The following is a 19,397-nucleotide window of genomic DNA, read 5'->3' as shown; positions in this document are numbered from 1 at the left end:
CGCTGTTACGTCCATTGCCCATAATCACCCCAATGGCGGCACCGGTGCACTCCCCAGGAAACATAAGCGGCAACATGGCCAGGGAGGACTCCATAAAACAGTTAAAATACTATAAAATTATAAAAACAGTTTTAAAAAATGGCCTCTCTGACCATTCTAACTGGTTCCCAAGCCCCCAGGGAAGGATTTCTGGGGACATAGGAGACAGAAACCAGAAACAGACGAAACAAAGCTGCAGACTGGTTTCCAGAGCATTGCAAAGATTACACTCTGGGGTTAACCCAGTGCAGTTCTTATCCATCATGATACTGGCCCTTAATTTTGCCTAAAGAGATCAGGAGCAGTTTTAAAGAAGTGGATACTCTATGCTTCCTCCCCTCTAACTTCATGTGTGTTACTATGTGCAGATTCCTGCCACCTCCCTCTAAGTATTAGTTCAGTATTACATCCAGCCTTTATGTGTTGTTAACATAAATATGCAGAGCTAACCCGCAGTGTTCCATTTCTAACACAATTCACTGGTGCAGACAACAAACTTGAACCTTTCTTATATTCAATTGAATCAGATCTACTGCTACTTTCAACTTCAGGAGAAAAAGTGGGTGAATGTGCAAACTATTGTAGAAGTTAGGTAGAGGGTGAAAAGTGAAGTCAAAAGTCCACCAAAATGTGTATCAGAGAACTGATACAAAATCCCAGTTAATGAGTTTCTGACTAGCAGTTGGAATATGCTGAGTGCAGACAGAAAACATCTAGAAGGAAACATTTATGTGTTGTGTTTTTATTTTAAAGGAGAAATAGCTCCACTTTACATATGCAATTAGATAAACAGAAGCATTACATTTTTAATAATTAACTGAGGAAAGTGCATCTTTAAAAATAAACTAGTGATTTAATTTTGCAACTGTATTAGCTACAATGTAATCATCAATCTGGAATAAGAATAATTTCTAGTAACTAAATTTCCAATTTGCATGTCTATTCCCAGCTCTCTGCACCAACATAATTTTTAGTATCTTTTTTTTTCACTTTGTAAAACTGTTTAGGACAGGGGTCCTCAAACTATTTTAACAGGGGGTCAGTTGACAGGTGCCAGTGGTGGCTGTGGGCCGCCAAGTCAGTGCTGGTGGGGAGGCGCGGACTGGTGTGGGGCGGGGCGTGCATGCACACACATGCATGTGAGGTGAGGGGCAGATGGGGGGTGTGTGGGGTGAGGCTCAGGCTTGGTCGCGAGGAGATTGTTTCTGAGCGAGTCCAAAACGACCTCCTTGCGAGCAAGCTGTGTGTGTGCACAGCGAGTGCAAAACCTGTGGGGCAGGCCAGTTAAAAGGGCATGGCGGGCCGGATCTGGCCTGTGGGCCTTAGTTTGAGGACCCATGGTTTAGGAGATGAGAAACTGATTGAGATATGTAATATAGTAAATAAATATTTGTTATGGCCTGAAAGGATGTTTATTTGCACCTCAGCCAATTTTAAAAGCAGTGCCACATTCTAAAGGCAAAACATGGAAGATTTAGAAGGAACAGTTCTATTTTGTGATTAAACAGTATTTTGCACTTATTTCGAGCACTTAAACAATCAAGGATAACTAACTTGCTTGGCAAGGGTGATGAATGTTTATTCCTGTTTTGTAATTGGAAAGCTAAGGCACAGACAATTTATATGATTTGGTTATAACTACACTAATGGCAGAATCAATAACTGAATCAAAGAGTCTTACTAATTGACTCTAATTACCTCCATTGCATTGTGCATTAGTTGGAGGGTTTACATAAAAGAGAGTTGTTCAGAACAAGGAAGTTGCTGCAGGGGCTCTTATTTACATAGAGAGATCTCCTGACCCAGAAAGATTTCACCATTGACTTTGCTAGAAGCGGCAGCTGCACGAACACAACCATCTGTGCAGAACACATTTTTCACTGAAGCAAATGAGAAAAATTTGCTTGTGCAGTATTTCAAGATATACAATTCACCAGGATCCCCGGATAGGAGTGAGGAACAGACAAAACACAACCAGAAGATTGGCTTCCAGAGATGTCTACAGTTAAATGAGTGTGGGCATGATATATCATAATCTTAATCCTTAATTTTGCTCAAGCTATCAGGAATAGGTTATAAGATTGAATACTTGATGCTTCCTGCCCTCTAATTAATGTGAACATGTCTACTACTCCTCTTTAACAGAGCTCAGCATAACATCCAATCATCATTAAGCATTTTTAACACAAGGATGTTGATATGGTCTGCAATGTTGCATTTCCAGTACAGGCCATTATATTGAACCTTCCTTACGTTCGGTTGAATTAGGTTTAGTTCTACTTTCAACTTGAGGCCAAAAAGCATCAGCATGTGCAAACTAATGTATAAATTAGGTAGAGAAAGAAACATGAGGCTGAATGTACATCAACATTTATATCTGAGTATAGATGTCTATCAGGATTGCATTAATCAGGATAAGCTTTCTGATGTACATTCCTCTCCACAATTAAAGTACAGCATATTTAAGTAATAACAACGTTGAGTCAACAAGCCATGTTTTTTCAAACCAAGAATCAGGATTGCACCTTCATGCTTCTTCTCCAGTTTGATCTTGCTTTGCAAAGCAAGACTGTAGTCAGAGCTCAATCCATAGTTACTCAGCAGTTCAAGCATAATACAAAACTGTAGTTTAAGCAGGAAAATATTATATAAATGTGCATGGGAAGTAAAGGAGGAGGGTAAGCTTAGTCATAATGCTCATTCTTGATCTGAGAAACCATAGCTTACTGGACCAAAATTGTTAGATACAAACCAAACCTCTGTAAAATTAGAATTGGGCCATGATGTGTATGGACAAAGCCAATTGTGAAATATAACACAGGTGAAACAAAACACTGTTTTTAGGCTGCAGCTAGCACTTTCTAGGATGGCCTAGGCACATGTGTTCCTCTTCAGAAATTACACACATTTCTGCATCAATGGAATGGAAATTGTGGCTTAACCTGCAATATTGCACATTTATTTGTAGAAGTCCTCTGTGGACCTAACGAGGTACCATTCACACAATCCTAGTAAACAGAAACATGGGGTTGGGGGGACCATACCTAGTTTTTGGAATCCAAGATTAAACTGGGTCTGCATTGGGCCTGGGCTGTTATAAAATGAGCATGTAGAAGAAAAATAATTAACACATCAATCTGCTGTTAAATATTGCTAAAATATACAGTATCATCTAGCCAAAGTTAATTTATGCATCCCATTTTAGTGGGAGAACTAAGCTCATGCATAGCTCTTTCCTACTGAGGTGGCAAAGTACTTTAACTGGCTCATATCCATAATATCAATATTTATTGCAGTTCAGGTGAAATGAATATAAACTTTGGATAAGAAACTACAGCTCAACATATATTTAAATTAAGAAAATGCTTTAAAAACGCCCAGCAACAATAAAGCCAACCATCAGTGTTATCAAAATGCAAAGGTAAATAGATAATGGGTGAAACTTGATCTAGTCTGCAAGACATGATTTCCCTGTTTGATAAGTATCTAAGAAGCAAATGAGCCTGTATTTTAAAAAGTCTGCCTCTCAATATGATGGTCACCAGATGGTTGCTCTATAGACAGAGACTGTTTGGGTGATTCAGAAACATGTACAGCCTGGGTCTGTCCTTTGTTGATTTGAGGAGGTAGGCCTGTATCTTGGCTGATGTGAAACTGCTGGCTTGGTTCTTGGGCCACCTGCAGGTGTTGGGTTGGGTGTGACGCTCCTGTCGCTATCTGAAGCACTTCTGCTTGGCTCTGATTGGCATGGAGGTGTTCCAAGGCCTCTTTTGAGAGTGTGATGACTTGCATTTGCTCAGCCTGTGCAGGCTCCATTTGACTGCTTACTATATTGATATTCTGAATCTGATCTGTCGGTTCTGGCTGGGCAGAAAGAAGCAAGCTCTGCAACTGCTGGGGCGGCTGAGTGAGAAGGGTAAGGCTGCCTGCATGGTCTGTCATCACACTTTGGGAACCATCAGCAGTGACAACACTAATACCTTGGTTATGGCTAGGCACAAAGTTTATATTGTGCACAGAATCTGTAACCAGCAGCTGGATCTCCTGGGCCCCAGAGGCAGAGAGCTGATATTGCTGCAACTGAAGAATGTTTCTTACTTCCTCTGGACTGCTGCTGTTGGGAGCAGTAGTCGCTTCCTGTAACTGCTTTTCTTTGATGTGAATCTTTAAATGAGATTTCAAGTTGTCTAGGCGTGCAAACTGCACATTGCACTCTGAGCAAGAGAAAGGCTTTTTGCCAGTGTGTAAGATACAGTGTCTTCTCTTGGCGCTGGAATCAGAAAAGGATTTTCCACAAATGTTACATGTGTATGGCTTTTCTCCTCTGCAAAGGAAAATATTTTGGATTAATCTGATATGTGAATACTATGTACAAAGCAGATATTTCAAAAGAAGCATACATAGTGTGCACTAAAGGAGCTAGATGTCACCTATTGAATTTTTGCTGCAACTACTTTGCAACTTAGTTATAACTCAGTAATAGTTAATCTTCCGCCACCTGACACCAAGTCTCTTACAGTTCATGACCACAATATGAACGAATGCCACTCACTGAATGTGGCAGTATAGATGTTGCCCCCACATTCCTTGGTATAGTTTTGCTCTATTTTACTGAGCTGGATAGTAAGCAGGCAGGAGTGCAGGCCATAGCCAAACCCACAAAGCTGAATCATTAAAAGATTAGTATGCATCAATGTGTCAGTGTTGGTGGAAACACTTTGGCCATCCCTCCATTTGTCTCGACAGAGCTTGGCTGCTATTTTTACCAGTTCTTAAACAAATATGATGTAATTCCTAATCTTTAGTCATAGAGCCAGTAAGTTTGCACGCAAATTGAAATACACTATAAAGCCAGGCATTCATCTTACATGGTGTCAGAATACAACATTCCCTTGTTTTGAGTTTACCCTGCAGCCATACACAGAGCTAACAGGACAGACAGTCTGTAACAATGCTGACTCAAAACACCAGTTCTCAAACACTAGTTTCCTATTAACACAAAGGATGGCATACCTGTGGATTCTGATGTGAGTCTGAAGAGAGCTCTTTGCTGTGAAAGACTTGCCACAGATTTCACACGTAAATGGTTTTTCACCTACACAAACCATTGGTTAGAATAACAGCAAACTATTACTACTTACAAAAATAAAATAGCCCCACTTGCAGTGTGCAGGAATTACACTAGTAATGTAACAACAGCTCAACTCTATACCTTACTGTCCCCAAAACATAATATAGGGCATATCAAAAGCTACTAGAATGAAGCTTAGGAAATAATTAATGGCAATATTGCAGAACTATTATTATTCTTGCTTTCAGGCAGATGATACTGGTACCACTTTTAATAGGCTTTGAAAGCCCATTAGAATTTAAGGAGTAGGGAGGGGAAAGGACTCTCATTCAGGTATGTAATATTCAACAACTCTGGTTCTTAATAGGTACACAGAAGGAAGAGAAAGCATAGCCACCATGCCCTTCTTATGCCTCAAGGCCTTTTCTGAGGTTCACTTAGCAGCATGACAGCTGAGGCTTCATGTATCCCTCCTGCGCTGTCCTATAATGTCAGAGGATGAAAGGCATTTGGGAGGACCGAACAACGCAGCCTCCTTTCTGGTCTAAGCTGCTGCCCCTTGGAACTGAGCCAAGGGTAGCTTAGGAAGGAACAGCACTTGGAACCCCCTTCCACATGACTTAGATTTTCCAGTTACCAAGGGAGTCTGGGAGTGTATGTTTGCAGTTCCCAGAACACTACAGCAACATCAAAAGGAGACTTGTTTTTAACAGGAAGCACCTGTGGTGTAGGATTTTAAGTCAACCCTTATTTACCAGTTTATCCTAATATGCTGCATGATATCCTGAAGTGTTCTGCAGCTCTGTCCTTACAAAAAACTTCAAACAATTTATTCATTTTCACATAGAAAGCTAGTATGGTAGTTAGAGAACTGGACTGTTACTTAGGCAATCTGAGTTTAGTCCCCCCAAACTAGGGTTGTTTGTAAAATTAATATGGCGAGGAGGAAGATTCTGTAGGTGTCTTGGGTCCCTTACAAGAGAGAAAAACCTGGGATACAAATGCACTAGTAAAATAAATATTTCCTTTTGTCACTCTGCTCATGGTCTTCAAACAGAGAGCACCACAGTGATCTGTTGTCACTGAATAAAACAAGAGTTCTACTTCTTATCAGTAAAGTCCTGCACATGATGGATCTGGCAACATAGCATGGTGGTAATTTGCCTAATTATAGCCACTGTTTATTCTTTAGAGCTCTTTGAATTCATTTGTGCACAACTTTCCCTTGTGGACAATGGCTCATGCGAAATTGTTCCAGCAGGAAGGTACAGTGGTACTTTGGTTCACAAACGTAATTCATTCCACGATTTTGGTCGCGACCTGAATTGGTTGCAAACCAAGTCAAATTTCCCCATAAGGTTCAATGTAAATAAGGTTAATCCGTTCTGTAAATATTTTTTAAATCACAAAAATTTGAAACAAAGTAACAAAGAACAACAAAGTACAGTACAGTAGAGAACACTGACCTAGGTGGGGGGGGGGAGGTTATTGTTTGGAGGGAGAGTCCCCCTCCATAAAGACATCAGGGAGCTCTCCTTCAGGGGTTTCCTCTCTTCTTTGGCTCGTAGCTGCAGGGTCAATTTTGGTGAAAAATCTGCATGTTCTGGTCACCTTCATTACCGCTCTGCATGTTCTTTGTACCACCATGCTTGCTCTGCACTTTCTCTGGAGCCATTATTCAATATTATTATTGAACAATACTTTACTGTATCTGCTAAAAAGCACACAAAAAAGCTTCACAGCAAGTGACCACAGGTCTGTCTGCGACCACAAGTGGGGAAGATGGGTACAATCACAATCGTGCTTGTGCGGGGAAGATGGGTGCGATTGCGATCGTGTTCATGTGGGAACATGGCTGCGATAGAAGTTCGCAAATGGAGGCAAAATTTTTTCTGAAATGTTCATGAACCGATTTGGTTGCGAACTGTGGCGTTCATGAACCAAGGTACCACTGTAACTCTTTTTCAGACTGCTTGTTTGAGTGTTCCTGCTTTGTGCAAGGCCAAGAAGCAAAACACCTATTACCCATCATGGCATCACTCAAAGGACAACTCTTTTGCAAACAAAATGAGAGGGTTATTACCTGTATGTGTTCTTAAATGTTTCTTCAATTGAGCTGCGTCCATGAATTTACGATGACACTGGTTACATTCTGGTAATGAAAGGCCTAATTATAAAAAGAATAAAAGGGGGTCTTAATTATTCTGAACCTATTTCTTTTATTTAAAATGACTGTCTCAGTGTTCCAAACAGAAGCATTAACTTTGAAATTTAACACACTCAAACAGGAATCAACACTATAATGAACAATATAAGGCATTATTTAAAAAAAATAGAGGCAGTTATTTCCTTCCTTAATATGGCATGAATGTTACTATATTCTTCTAGCCTAGAGCAGTGATTAAAGTCAGTTCCGTATAAAAGAACATTTGCTATTTTAAAGCTACTGAAAGCAATCATTTAGCATATGGCTGGGCAACCTATAGCCCTTTAAATGTGTCTGTCTTCAACTCTCATTATAGCTCACCACAGACTATGCTGGCTAATGCTTATGAGAAATGGAGGCAAAAACTTCTGGAGTCCCACAGGGAGATCCATAAGCACCCACTTTGGAATTAGAATCTACATTCTTTATTCAAGAAAGGTACTTAGTACGAGTACATATGTTTTACTAGAAATGTGGCTCGCCCATACTTCTCTGTGCTTCTTTATCATGTGCTAAACAACCCTGAGGCTTTTTCCTTAACTCCAGAATAATCTCACTGATTGGGTTTTCACAACATAACCTGTCAGGTGTAACTAGTCATACTGGGTTGTGATGTTGTTCAAATCCAGACTGCTTCCTGTAGGGTGGCTTAGTTTTTGAGAACATGAGCTTTTTGAGGCTTGATAACCATGGCTTGTTCTATGTGTAATTTCCACCATGATGGGTCGCTGTTATCATTTGAACCAGGGAAAACAATTTCATCAGGGATTACAGGGGTTGCTTAGTGAGCTACTCAGGAACAGCAACAAGAACACCTAATGTTCTTTGTGATTTCATCTGTGCTATCGACTGTCTACTGTACTGTGGGTTTTTCCACAGACAAACCACACTGAGTAGCTGTTTGCATGGTGGGTTAATGTGACATGTGAATGTGGCCACTGACTTGAATCTTCAAGGGCTTGGTTTGCATAGAACCCTTGTGATTTATTTTGCTCATGGGTTGTTGCCCTGCCTAGTGTTTGTCTAGCAGACAATCAAACTAACTAGTCTGGTTTCTCAGTCCCTGCACTGTATGTTTCCCTTTTCCTTCCTTGTATCTCAAATGCCTTTGCAGCAGTGCAGTACTGGAACTGGTACTGACCAACCCATATTTCTGTATTCCTATGCAATGATAAAACATTTTTTAAGCCACTCATACCATGCATTCTCTTTTTGCATTGTTCATGGTTAACAAACTGCTGCTTGTTAATGTGGCTCTGTTCACACATCACAACAACTCAGAATTCAACAACCCACACCAAGCCAAAGTAAGAATTCAGAGGATTCTAATGTTCCTCCCTGCCAACAAAAGTGTGTATAGTCAAGGCTATGGTTTTCCCAGTTGCAATGTATGGCTGTGAAAGTTGGACCATAAGGAAGGCTGAGCGCCAAAGGATTGAGGCCTTTGAATTGTGGTGCTGGCGGAGACTCCTGCGAGTCCCTTGGACAGCAAGGCAATCAAACCGGTCAGTCCTAGAGGAGATCAACCCTGACTGCTCTTTAGAAGGCCAGATACTGAAGATGAAACTCAAATACTTTGGCCATCTAATGAGAAGGAAGAACTCCCTGGAGAAGTACCTAATGCTGGGAACAATTGATGGGAAAAGAAGAAGGGGATGGCAGAGGATGAGGTGGCTAGAAGGAATCACTGAAGCTGTCCATGTGAGCTTAAGTGGACTCCAGGGGATGGTGGAGGACAGGAAGGCCTGGAGGAGTGTTGTCCATGGGGTCGCGATGGGTTGGACACAACTTTGTGACTAACAACACCAACAAAAAATGCTCCTCCTTGATATATAAGTATGTCTTATACCTTGCTACATTTTTCATATATGCCTCTTTTTTAATCACTGTAAGGCGAAAAACATCTTTAAAGTATTTTTGATGCTCTGGTTGAAATGCTTTCTCTGGAATGCACAGTAAACAATTAGTGAAAAAGCACAGATGAATCTGTCATCGTTAGGGACACAACAAAGTACCAGAATACACTTTGCCTCCTAGATTTTTTATACCTGTGTGAACTCTGTAATGACTCTTAAGTTGTCTTTTCTGGCTGAAATATTTTCCACACTGATCACAGGTAAAAGCCTTCTGTCCTGAAAGACAAAGAACAGAGGATTCCAGAAGTCATTTCAAAACAATCACAACAAATATTGTTGTACAGTGCCTTGTGGAATTATTCACCCCCATTTCAATTAGTTACCTTTTGTTGTCCTGTAACCTGGAATTGAAATGGATTTAATGGGCATTGTTACCATTTGATGAACACAAGATATTCAACACTGTGAAGACGCCAAATATTTTTACTGTGTCACAAAAGTACCCTAAAACAACTGGCACTTGGTTGCATCCCCCCTCCCCTGCCCATGAGTCAGTACTTGGCAGAAGCACCTTGGATGCAATTACCGTTCTAAGTCCTCTTGGGTAAGTCTCCATGGGGTTTGTGCATGTTCATCCTACAGTACTTGTCCATTCCTCCCGGCAAAATTGCTCCAACTCTGTCAGGTTGCATGGGGAGCACAGGTGCTCAGCACCTTTCATGTCTTGCCACTGATTCTCAATGAGACTGAGGTCTGAGCTTTGACTGAGCCATTCTAAGATATTCTGGTTCTTATTTCCAAACTACTCCAGTGTAACTTTGCCTGTGTGATTAAGGTGACTGTCTTGCCAAGAATGTGAATCTGCACTCTAGTCCTGGTCTCTTGCAGCGTGAAACAAGTCTTCCCCTGGAATTTTCCTGCATTTGACTCCATTATCTTGCCCTCTGTCTTGACTTGTTTCCTCCTTCCTGCCAAGGAAAAGCATCCCTACAGCATGATGTCACCATAGTTCTTCATTGTGGGGGTGGTGTTCTCAGGGCAATGAGCACTGCCGGCTTTAAGTGCCACACGTGGCATTTTGTAACCATGCCCAACAGTTCCATTTTGGTTTGACATGTTTTGCTTCATCTCCCACATGCCTTTTTGCAATCTCCAGATGAGTTTTGATAAGGGTTTCTTTCAGCAGTGGCTTCCTTCTAACCACTGTTCCATAAAGTCCAGCATTGAGGAGCGCCTAGGTGATAGCTGTCCCATGCACAGTTTCTCCCATTTCAGCTGCAGATCTCCCCAGCTCCTTCAGAGTCACCACTGACCTCTTGGTTGCTTCTCCAACTCATGCCCTTCTTACCTGGTCACTGGGTTTTGATGGTTGCCTTCTCTAGGTAGAGTCACAGTTGGGCCATTTTGTAATAATAGATTTAACAGTATTTTGAAGGATATTTATAGTTTGATTATCTTTTTAATAACCCAAGCCTGATTGGTGCTTCTGCATAACTTTATCCTGGAATTGTTTTGATAGCTCCTTGGCCTTCATGATGCTGCATGTCTGAATTCCATTCAACTACTTATTTCTGAAGGCAGTTAAGTTGTGTCAGAATGTCACTACAAAGAGGGTGAATATTTACAAAACCAATATGTACCAGTTTGATTTTTCTTAATTTTTGTGCCACAGTAAAAAATAGTTTGCACCTTCACAATGCAGAGTATCTTGTTTTCATCAAATGATCACAATGCCAATTAAATCCTTGGCATGCCAAATCCTTGGCACAATGCCAATTAAATCCTTGTAACATGACAATATGTGGAAAAGTCAAGGGAGGGTGGAATAATTCTGAAGACTACTGTAGAATTTAACGTTATATATGCAACTAACATGAAATTTACCATACATAAAATTTACTTGACAAGATGTGGTGATGACCACCAGCTTTTATGGTTTTAAAAAAGGTTTCCATCAATTCACTGATGATTAAGTCTATGGATGCTATTAACATGATGAGCTAACTGAAGCTCCAAGTGCAGGTTCAGGGACTATACCTCTGAATGCAAAATATCAAGGACAAAACCCTGGGGATAGCCATCCCCTTCATGCCCTCTTTGTGAGGGCCCAGAGGCATCACACTTCCGGTTGTTGGAGATGATGCTGCCCTTAATTGATCTGGGCCACATCCAGTCAGGCAGCCAGATTATAAAATCTTTACATTCTTAGCACAACTAGATTGCTTATGACTGTACCTGTATGGAGGCTCATGTGTTCCAGGAGTGAGTGTTTTGTTGTTAAAGCCTTATTGCAAACAGTACAAGTGTATGGCCGTTCTCCGGTATGCATCCGCTCATGAACTTGAAGAGAATGTTTCTGGGAAAAGCCTTTACCACATTCACTGCACTTAAATGGGCGCTCCCCTAAAAACAAGGTACCAGGTCTGTGAATAGCAAATAGTTAGACATTTCAAGCTGACAGAAAGTTGCTTCAAACCATATAATTTAAAACAGAAAAACCAAACTTTTTTGATACTACAGAAGAACAAATAATGTGTTACTGTGAGAAAAACAAAGATGCTATTATTTGCTGTAAAAGAATCATTAATACCTAATAAGTACTTCTTCCGCAACCATAGTATTATCATCACTATATTGCTAATGGAGGGGCAAGGCTGAAGAATAGTTCCTTGCTATATTTGAGGTAGGGAAAAGTCACTGTTTGAAAATGTATGTATAAAATTTATTTATTCCATACACTTTTCTGTAGTCTTCCCAAGGCAGCTTATAAAAGATTCTATTTTAGACTCATTTAGAGTCTAAAATTAGACTCAAGCACATTACATCATCAATTTATTTTTAAAACGAATCAGTAGCCAAAGTGGCATATATAAGAAAAAACATTCAAGTAAAAGCCAATGAAAATAAGGATGTGTTATAAATCCTGTTAGAAACAGAAAGATCCAGTCATATTTTGCTGGGGGTGGAGGGTTCCAGAGGGAAGGGGCCAACATGAAGAAAACCCTCTCTCTCTTTCCCACCAATTTTACAGATCATAATGATGGGGAAGTCATTAGGGTCTCCAACAATGATCTTAACATATGGTCAGGTTTATATGAATGTAGGTGACCCTTCAAATAAGCTGACCCAAACCATTTAAGGCTGTAATGGTGAAAACCAACACTTGCATGGCATCCCATGCAGCTAGCAGAGAATGATCTAACTCAACTAGTCTGTCTTTAACTTTTTTGAATGATAAATGGATTGCATTCACTCTTACGTACTTGTTTTTGTTTTCATTCATTTGAAAGAACATGGTTAATTAATCAAATGTTATTGAATAATTTCATAATAAATAATACTTTAAAAATTAACATATGTTTATGATGGAACTACTGAATGAGGTTGTTACCACTCAAGTATTTTTTCTTTCATTTTATCTTTAGTTTCATATGTTTGTTTTAGTTTATCTTCATTTCTTACTGATAACAGAAAAAACAGTTCCTTTCCTAAAACCACCTACTGAATCTATGGCTAAGGATTTATAATGCATAGTTAGACAACTTATTGTAAGGGCTGATATGATAATATGAATTCCTTAAAATATTAACATAGATCAGTATAAATTTAGTAGAAGTAACTAAATGCTATATACCAATTGATTATATCATAAGTGATGCAGAAGCATTAATCTTTTTTTTTTCACATCAGAAGGGTGCTCACTATACTTTTCAACCAACAATACTGGTCCTTTCCCAGCATGCACAGACACAATGGGCGAGTTTGCATGATACAACAAGTGGTTTCTTGTGCAGGTCTGTTGTCTCATATGAAATCTGTCACTGTATTTCAGCATTGTACATTTGGTTTTCAAAAAACACAGTAAGCAGCAGGAGTCTAGTCTATGGTTTGATTTCCCTGATCAGCTGAACATTGCAGATTCCAGGGTCCTTGTATGCACCAACCACAGAGCCCCTGGGAAAAAGCAGCAGCTGTAGGAGCTGCTCCAGCCATCCAGCATATGACTGGATTTCAGGAGGACTGGCTGATGGTAAAAGTGTCAACAATAGGAGGGCTGAGTGAGGAGAATGGAAATGATGCTAGCATAGAAATACAGTGGTATCTCGGCTCACAAACAATTTGGTTCACGACCAAATTGGGTCGCGAACAAAAATTTCATAAACATTTCAACTCAGGTCGCGAACTCCGTATTGGGTGGTGGCCATGATTGCAGCCGTCTCCCAACCCCCCCCCCCCCCGAGTGGGGAGATGGCTGTGATCGTGCTGGGGGCGGGGGGGAGATGGCCGAGATCATGCCTGTCTTTCCTGCATGAGCACGCCCATGATTGTGCCCCTCTTTCCTGCAGGAGTGCAACTGCGATCTTGGCCATTTCCCCACCACAGCACGATCGTGCCTGTCTCCCCCTCCCCAGCGTGCCTGTGTTCACGCCCCTCTCCCCATTGGGATGACAGGCGTGTGCAGGGATGACGGCTCGACCGCAGGTGTGCTGGGGTGGGGGGGACATGGCCATGCTCGTGCTGGAGGTTGGAGGAGATGGCCACGATCTTCGTTGTTCTTTGTCACTTTGCTTCACATTTTTCTGATTAAAAAAAATAGTTACAGAACGGATTAACCTTATTTACACTGAACCTTATGGGGAAATTTAACTTGGCTCACAACCATTTTGGGTCACGACCAGAGTCCTGGAACGGATTAAGTTCGTGAGCCAGGGTACCACTGTAACTTGACCGTTAGGCATATCTAAGCCAAAACAAACAAAAGCACTTTGGAAATCATGCAGGGCTGCTAGTTGTGATATCTGAACCCAGCCAATGCTGGCACTGTGGCACAGTGGATCTGCTTCCACTTGCATCTGACCAGTTGGCCATCACTGCATTCAACAGAAAAAACAGTGGTGGGTGGGGGGACCTGGAGGAATTATCATTGTGAACATTCATCTCCTGGAACCTATGAAACAGCCAAAGATCTATGTAAAAATTGTACTGAAAAAATTTTGTAGTTTGAAATAATTCGAAATGTAGTATGCCAAATTGAACTATTTAAAACAGTTATGAAACTTATTTCTATGAAACAAATATCCTCTTAGAAAAACATACATGGTAGTACTCAAATTTGCTGACATTTTCAAAATTTCATCTTGAAACTTATTCCAATTTGAGTCCTATCAGATTGCAACCTTTTTTTTTAGTTTTCTATGAAAATATGTGTATATTTTGTGCTTATTTTTTCCCAATGTATGTATATGGATGCAGTCTTCTATTAATTCTCAAGTGGATCTGAGTGCTTTTTTCAGAAACATACATTTTTCATATATATGCAAGCTGCTAACATGCTTTTTGCTCTGCAAATCATGTTGCAAGCTTAGAAATGTATGCAGTTCAACTGCAGATTGCATCTAAGTTCAACTTTGGACCAGAACTTGCTAATGCATAAATCTTGATTAAAAAATGAAGTGAAACTGATAATAGCAAGACTCTAACAGTTACCAACTGCTATTTTAGAAGAAACATAAAGAAATAATCTTACATAATGATTTGGGACATTCTTTATTTTAATCTATGCTGAAGGAAGTTCTGATAGATATTTAATTCTTTTGAAAGCTAAATGTCTCAGAAACATTTTAAAATTCTGATAAGGGCTCAGTTATTTGCAAGGTGACATATTTGCTATATCCATTTTATAATAATTTAAAACTTCTAATTTTAATCTATAGTTTTTAAAATACAAATTTTAAAGTGAGAGAAAATTCATAAATTGGGAATGCTATTGATGGCAATTGATTGTTTGGAATCCTGCATTATGTGCATCACATTGCCTGCATCTCAGTTGATTCATAATTAATGTTATACTCCCATTAAGAGTAAGTGGAATTAAACACAGTGAGACTTACTTCTCAGTAAACTTGTAACAAATTGCACTGCCATTTTAATTTTCAGTTATAAATTTAACATGGGCGTTTTTATTTAAGCCAAAGGATATTATCTACATAATGAAATGTTAATTATTTTAACCACTACATAATTTGATTTTTGTAGGTTTATGTAATTTATTTTATACAACAATTTAATAATTAACCTATAATCATGCAAATAAATTGTATTATACCTTAAAAGGTAGTTAAAATATTTTATTCAACAACATCATTCAAATTGCATATTTGCACCATGACATTAAATAAAATAAACTACTGTCCAGTACCCACCTGTATGACTTCTTCGATGAATAGCTAAAAAATGATTATATTTAAAAAGTTTACCACAGTCTTTACATTCAACCTCAGAACTGGCACGTTTTCTCCTCCCATTAGTCCTCTTTTTTAGTCCACCATCTTCTTCATCACCAATAAGTTTATAATCTCTTAGCTTGATTGACCGCCGTATCCTGCGTTTGCTGTAACGACTCTGACTGGGCTGTGTACTTTGGCTTTTAGGGTCATAGTTTTCATCTTTTTCTGTGGAGATGTTCACCACAGCATCTGAACTACAGGCATGTTCAGTTTCCCCTGATTCTCCACTTACAGGAATCCGCTCATTGGAATTTCTGTCTTCTGCCACAGAATCTTTCTTTATAAAATTTTGCTCATTATGAACTGAGTTGTTTTCTTTTAATTGTGCATCTTCAGTAGATGTCCCCAGTTTTTCCTCTGGAGTGTTCTTCACTTTTCTTGGCCTTCCACGTTTTCGTTTTGGTGGATCTTCACTTTTCTTGTTTGTCAATACAGGTATTGTGGTTTCAGCATTAGGAATGGTGGGTAACGTAGTATTCAAACCACAATTTGGCTGTTGTTCCTTGTATGCCTTTACTAAGTCATTTACTTGAAGGAGATGAGCAGTGGCTAAAATTTGCTCTGTACTTTTTTCACTAGCTTGGAGATAGCCCGTGTAAATAAATTCCAACAGTGCACCAAAAGCATCTGCCACCATCCCTTCCAGCATATAGATAGACTGGCCTATTTCTCCCTCATCCACAAACATCATGGAAAAATATTCACTGCTGGCAGCAAGTAAAGCTTTGTGTGCTCTAAAGTGAACATCTTCTACAATTAAAGTGATATCACACAAAAAATCTTTTCTTCTCTGGTCTTCAAAGTTAGCCAGAATAGTATCTCTGTGAACCTTTGAGTGGATGACTATAAGCTTCTCAGAAGCATCAGGTCCTGCTTCATCCATTGTTGCTGGATATAGAGGGAGAAAAGGTAGAAATACATTGGCTGGGATTCAAAGATCCTGGGTGAATAGAATGTGCTGTTTTGCATGTACACAGGAGGTTTACAAATCCCTGCAAAGAGCATGAAATGTTACTCAATGGGGTCCCTAAACTTCAAAGTTGTTTTTGTTTTTGTGTTTGTCTATGCTTTTTCATAGGGCAGCAATGGGAAGAAGGTCCTAGAACATGCCACCCCATGAAGAATGTACATATGCAGAGGAGAACGCACACATAAATCATTATTATGATTTGGAATCAGGTGTCCTAAGCATGGGCAACATTTGGACTACTGGATGGCATAGCTAAATTAACAGAAAAGCTAAATACAGAGATTAGGTTAGACCCAGAACTGCACAGAACAAAATTTCATGAACAGATGCTCCTGGAGGCTGAACTATGAGAACCCAAAATTCACCTTTTTTCCCTTCCCACAAAAATCTGCTCTGGCAGGTATGAGGACCTTCCAAAGCAGTTGGTGTGGGGGGCTGCAGCAGGAAGGGGCAAACAGTGAAAACTTTCTCTTTCCTTTCTCTCTATTAAAGTATCGACTTAAAAAAGAAGGGGACCCCATGGGTTCTAATTCACTTCTGTTCACTTCCTTCCATGTTTAGAACAACAGGCTCCCCCACTGACTGCAGTTTAGCTGCATTTAAATCAAATAGGAATTCTGCTGTTGACTTCTGTAAAGGTACAACAAAACCTACTACTAAGCTCCTGAGACAGGCAGATCTTTTGGTATTACTTGTTAATTTTAAACAAAGTATATACATGGTTTCCTTTTATATATTATTTAAAAATGCTTACTGATTTCTACAATGAAAAAGATTCTTTTTTGAGAAAGACAAGAAATGCTTTTTGGGGGATGATATTCCAGACTTTAAAAAAACCTATTTAACCTACTGCACTGAGAGCATGTAATGGCTTAACCATGCTCGCTCGCTCGCTCTGTGTGTGTGTGTGTGTGTATACATGTGTGTATATGTGTGTGGAGGGCGGGAGAGGGAGCAGAATAACAAATTTTCCATGAATTCCCTCACTCTGCTGAACCAAAGCATCTTGCTCTGGTAAAAGAAAAACCATTGATTATGGTGAACAACAAAGCTTTCCCCATGTTCTTCTACTTATATATGCCTTGTCAGATAACTGGCAATAGCCCTGATCAGTTGGTGATGCTGGGGATAAATCTATAACCCAGCTATCAGTTGATCTTCCCAACTGTTGCTTTTCTAACAGCTATTTTGTGTACAACTCCAGAAAGTTAACTAGACTATGATTTATGCAGGTGGTACCAACAGGATGACATACACCAAGGCAAAGGCATACAAAAAGCTGCTACTATGTACTTCTGCATGGCACAATAAGTAATTTGATCCCGACAAGGAAGTAGCTCTCAACAATACTGTGTACAAACAAAAGAAACTCACATTACTGGAAAAACAGCTGAGAAATTACAATCTCTTATAAGTAACATAACTTCTGTGATCCTTCTGGAAACAAAAATATTTCATACTTTAAAAACTTCTCTAAATTCTAGCTAGGAAGACAATATTAAATTTACCATTACCAATTTATGGATTACCATTTATGACTGCAATTTAGTTATGAAACAAAAACAAAGCAATGGTCAAGATATTCAAGGTTAGCTTATTTCTTCCTTGGCCAGCTCTCATCTATTGGGAAATCCAGAAAATGGAAAGGTATAGTCAGATCCTTAAAGAAATCTAAGAGAACTATCTAGATTGGCCAAATATTCTTCTGCTTAGATTGTTTGCCTTCTCAGTACTGGACTATGAGATTAAAGCAAACACTGAAATAAGAGTCCCCAGAGAAATAACAGAGGAAAACATTACTAAGTGAAACAATTTGTGGATAGTGTTTAAAATCCACCCACCTGAAGGGATCAGAACCATCTGCAATCAAAGGAGAAAAATAAAAAACTGAAGAATACAGTGCCAGAGATAAAACACAAAAGGGATATACAAAAGCAACAAGGGAAGGGCATGATATGCGAAACGGAGTAGGGTTGCATTTTCTTTTCCTTCTGGCAGGGCTCCTGCGCCTTTAAGTACTGCACAAGGAGCAAAAATTCAACAGGTGATGCTTTTGCCTTCATTGCATTTTATTTACAAAAGGTCTCACCTCCTGAATTTCTGTCTCTTAAGCAACCGTGTAAGTACAGGAGTGTTGCCAAGGGAAAAAGGAGAAAAGAAAAAATAGCGGATGCCTAAGCTAGTAGATTAAATTTTGCTGTCAACTGTGGTAGTTAGATAAGAAGAGAATCAGAGAAAGAGCGGGGGAGAAGTTAAGAAAGCTTCTGTCCTTCGTTTGGCAGTCTCGGGATGCACACAGATCCAAGAAAGGGAAGGGTCCTCCTCCGCTGCCAAGTATTTCCCACAGCAAGGAAGAGCGACTTACCATGCGAGAAGCGAGCCCCGTGACAGGCGTCCGAGCTGGGCAAACGCGCAGGCCGACCACCCTCCCCGCGCATCCCGGAAGTGACGCCGCGTGGGGGAGGAAGCGGGTCACAAACGCGGCGCGGGCGGGGCCGGGCTCGGCGGCGGCGGCGGCGGGAAGGAGCGGGAGTGTTTGAGGGCGTCGCTGACTTGCTCTGGTCGTGAGCCGGTCTGGCTTGTCCGCAGGAGCGCCGGGTGGCGCGGATCCGTGACCAGCTTTGCGCTGTAACGGGCGCCACGAGCAGCATAGACGTTCCTTGACAGAATGTACTTCCCCACCCCCTGGCGGGTGGGCTGCCCCCTCTTCCCCTGGGCGTAAGGTGCGGAAGGTTAGACTCACCTAAACCCCATTTATTTTAGTGGGTCTACTCTAAGCAGGACGTACATTGTCTACTAGGAACATAGGAAAGTGCCTCATTCTGGATGACGATGACTGGTAGCCGCTATTGAGAGTTTCAGACAGGAGTTTTTCCCAGCCCTAGCCAGAGATGCGAGGGATTGAGCAAGGGGCCTATAGTGTTCCAAGCATCGGCTCAACCACTGGGCAAGAGCCCTCCACAAAGAT

General features: G+C 40.4%; 1 protein-coding gene across 3 annotated transcripts; it reads right to left on the bottom strand.

The window, feature by feature from the left end:
- Positions 1-292: 292 nt before the first annotated feature.
- ZBTB24 (zinc finger and BTB domain containing 24) lies at positions 293-18,873 on the bottom strand. 3 transcript variants are annotated; one of them, XM_044426695.1, is made up of 7 exons: positions 18,795-18,873; positions 15,376-16,347; positions 11,408-11,575; positions 9,365-9,448; positions 7,194-7,277; positions 5,053-5,134; positions 293-4,363 (listed from the first exon to the last, which is right to left on the bottom strand). In XM_044426695.1, the coding sequence occupies exons 1-7, from the start codon at positions 18,865-18,867 to the stop codon at positions 3,550-3,552; spliced, it is 2,277 nt and encodes a 758-aa protein (XP_044282630.1). In that variant the 5' UTR covers positions 18,868-18,873; the 3' UTR covers positions 293-3,549. The 3 variants fall into 3 exon arrangements, with proteins under 3 accessions (XP_044282630.1, XP_044282636.1, XP_044282644.1); XM_044426701.1 differs by lacking the exon at positions 18,795-18,873 and adding an exon at positions 18,271-18,710; XM_044426709.1 differs by lacking the exons at positions 293-4,363; positions 5,053-5,134; positions 7,194-7,277; positions 9,365-9,448 and having other exon boundaries at positions 11,469-11,595.
- Positions 18,874-19,397: the final 524 nt, after the last annotated feature.

The sequence above is a fragment of the Varanus komodoensis genome, unplaced genomic scaffold (assembly GCF_004798865.1).
Source record: "Varanus komodoensis strain SLA01 unplaced genomic scaffold, ASM479886v1 scaffold1, whole genome shotgun sequence".
Taxonomy (NCBI): Eukaryota; Metazoa; Chordata; class Lepidosauria; order Squamata; family Varanidae; genus Varanus; species Varanus komodoensis.
The sequence above is the reverse complement of the archived record's forward strand: the minus strand, read 5'-3'. Positions and strand labels throughout refer to the sequence as shown.

Bases quoted from the DNA above. Each gene is read 5' to 3' on its own strand.
- ZBTB24 (XM_044426695.1), bottom strand. From the start codon at position 18,867: ATGCGCGGGGAGGGTGGTCGGCCTGCGCGTTTGCCCAGCTCGGACGCC. The intron at 9,449-11,407 runs GTACAGTCATAA...TTTGTCTTTCAG, and splicing joins ACACATGAGCCTCCATACAG to GACAGAAGGCTTTTACCTGT. The intron at 7,278-9,364 runs GTATAAAAAATC...TTTTATAATTAG, and splicing joins TCATTACAGAGTTCACACAG to GCCTTTCATTACCAGAATGT.